Genomic DNA, 2,533 nt, shown 5'->3' on the forward strand with positions numbered 1-2,533 from the left:
TATATATATATATATATATATATATGAAACTCTCTCTTCTCTCTCTCAATAGAGAGAGGGGTGGGGTTCATATACTTTTGTTTTATGAAAATACAATAACAATTGTGGTTTCCAAATAATAAATAAATAAAAATAAATTAGTATTTCTCGACAACTTATATTTGTCTTTATCCATTAAATATTGGTAGCATTATCGTTGTTGATGATAATGTGATTTTACTGTGATAATACTTTGATAAATCAAAAAAAAATATTATATGATTTTGTTGTGATAATAATGTAATAAATTAATCAAAAACCAACGATGATCACATCCAGAATCATCGACTTAATTTGTCTATCATAAAATTATCACATCATTGTCAATAAAAGGAGGCATCGACGTAGGATGTGTTTGATGATTTATGTAACATTTACGTGATAAAGACGGATCTAAGATAATATAAATTGTTGAAAATACTAATTTATTTATTCTAATTTTTATTATAGTTTAATTAATTCGGAGGCCTAGAAGTATTCTTATGTTTCTTAGAATAAGGGTGTTCTCGTTTGAACCCTTATCTATATGTGTGTGTGTGCACGCACGAATATTGGATTTTGAGAAGCATGTATGGAGTTGTTGCGGTAAAAATGATTTCGAACATACATGTAAGATTGTATGACCATCCATAACTTTAATAAATAGTCTTCAATGGTCTAATTCTGATATTTCAATCTCACAATAACTGTTTTAAATAATATGAGGGTGTAATAAATGGATGCGAATATTCAAAGATACGATAAAATTGTTGATACGAGGCCCTTCTACGTATTTTTGTATGTGCAAACAAAAAACCAAATTGAAAACGGGTTTGGGTTTTCAAACCAATTAATTCATCCGGATGAAAACTTTTATAGTTGGGGGCACACTTAGAGATGTAGATTTTTTTTTTCCAAACCAAGTAATTCATCCGGATGAAAACGGTTTTGGGTTTTCAATTTTAACTTAAATGGTTCAGTTAACCGAATAAATATAACTTATTCAGATCGATTTTCAGTTGACTTTTTACTAATTCATCGAGATGTATAATTTTTATATTTTATATTTCGAACGAAATTATCAGTGTGTGCTGCAAATGGACCAATTAACAATTAGGTATCAAGTTGGGGGTCTTGCTTGTTCTTGTTGGGGGCCCTTGTCTTGTTCTTGTTGGATGCACAATAGAAAAATTTACTAAACAATCTTTTTATATTTTTTTTTTAAATTGGTGGGCTTGTTGGGGGCCTAGGACCCCTACCACTATGCAGTAGATCCGCCCATGGTACCACAAATATACATCATGCTTTTATATTTTCTTAACAAGTACATATTAATTCAAACCATTAAATAAATAACTCATGTATATTCATTTTTTTTTATCTTACATAGCAAGAAACTTAGGTCTACGTTTTATTTTAACATATGTAATTAATTAATTAATGATACAAATACAACTAAAAGAGGCATTCAAAATTCATAGTCATTCCGAAGCTAATAAGTTCCACATGACTTCATCTGTAGAGAAATCAAACAAATTATTTTGGTTGTCTTCTTGCTCCACAATATTTAAAGCCTCCCCCGTCGTCGGAGAACCATCAAATGACCACCCAATTTCACCATCAATAGCTTTTTCCCCTTCATCAAATAACTCCTTCAAAAACTCATTAATCTTGTCATCTGGTATTAATGGTGATGGGATTAATCCTGGAGACATGTTATCGTTGTTGTCAACACCATCATCTGATGATTTTATTAAGTTTCTATCGTCATGAGTTTCCAAGATGTGGTTATCACCCTTGAACCAATTTAGAGTTTTGGAGAATGTCTGTGGTTGAGGCTTGATAATTGTGAGCATCGTGTGATCTTCTGACAATTTAGCATATTGAGGTTCTATGTTTTTTTGTTTGGCACGAGAGCGAAGGTGGGTGTTCCAGTAGTTCTTCACATCGTTCGCTGTTCTTCCTGGTATTCTTCCAGCAATCAATGACCATCTGAATTAAGGAATGAAAAAGAATTATTACATTATTTACACCGAAATAAACATTTTAATACATTTGACTTCCACTCGTAGTTCATAGGAGATCAAATGTAATAGTTGCCGTTATGGACTTTATTTAAATACCACTTACCTATTGCCTAGAAGCTTGTGAAGCCTAAGTATGAGATCAACTTCATCTTCTTCAAAATCTCCTCTCTTTATATTTGGCCTCAGATAATTCAACCATCGCAACCTACAACTTTTTCTGCATCTTCTTAAACCTACAAATAATACAACAACAAGATTAATACAAAAAAGTTTACGACAAAAAACTCATCATTTTTTTTTCTTTCTTTGAAAACCCCATAAAACAGTAATGAATGCTAAAGTACACAAGACGTGTTACCTGCTTTGAGAGGAACAAGATGCCATTTTCCTTCACCGTATTTCTCGATACAATTTTTAAGAAGCATATCTTCTTCAGCAGTCCATGCACCTTTTTTCAATGCTAAACTCGTATTACAAGTATGCTTCAT

The 2,533-nt window shown here is 31.7% G+C and overlaps 1 protein-coding gene across 1 annotated transcript; it reads right to left on the reverse strand.

Annotated features, from left to right (window-relative positions):
• Positions 1-1,499: 1,499 nt before the first annotated feature.
• On the reverse strand, positions 1,500-2,533 carry LOC112512440 (transcription factor MYB90-like). The gene is made up of 4 exons (XM_025118404.1): positions 2,404-2,533; positions 2,149-2,278; positions 1,814-2,010; positions 1,500-1,759 (listed from the first exon to the last, which is right to left on the reverse strand). The coding sequence occupies exons 1-4, from the start codon at positions 2,531-2,533 to the stop codon at positions 1,500-1,502; spliced, it is 717 nt and encodes a 238-aa protein (XP_024974172.1).

The sequence above is a fragment of the Cynara cardunculus genome (assembly GCF_001531365.2).
Source record: "Cynara cardunculus var. scolymus isolate 2C chromosome LG 5, CcrdV1, whole genome shotgun sequence".
Classification (NCBI taxonomy): domain Eukaryota; kingdom Viridiplantae; phylum Streptophyta; class Magnoliopsida; order Asterales; family Asteraceae; genus Cynara; species Cynara cardunculus.

Bases quoted from the DNA above. Each gene is read 5' to 3' on its own strand.
- LOC112512440 (XM_025118404.1), bottom strand. From the start codon at position 2,533: ATGAAGCATACTTGTAATACGAGTTTAGCATTGAAAAAAGGTGCATGG. The intron at 2,011-2,148 runs GTAAGTGGTATT...TCCTTAATTCAG, and splicing joins CACAAGCTTCTAGGCAATAG to ATGGTCATTGATTGCTGGAA. The intron at 1,760-1,813 runs GTGATAACCACA...TAAAATCATCAG, and splicing joins AACTCTAAATTGGTTCAAGG to ATGATGGTGTTGACAACAAC.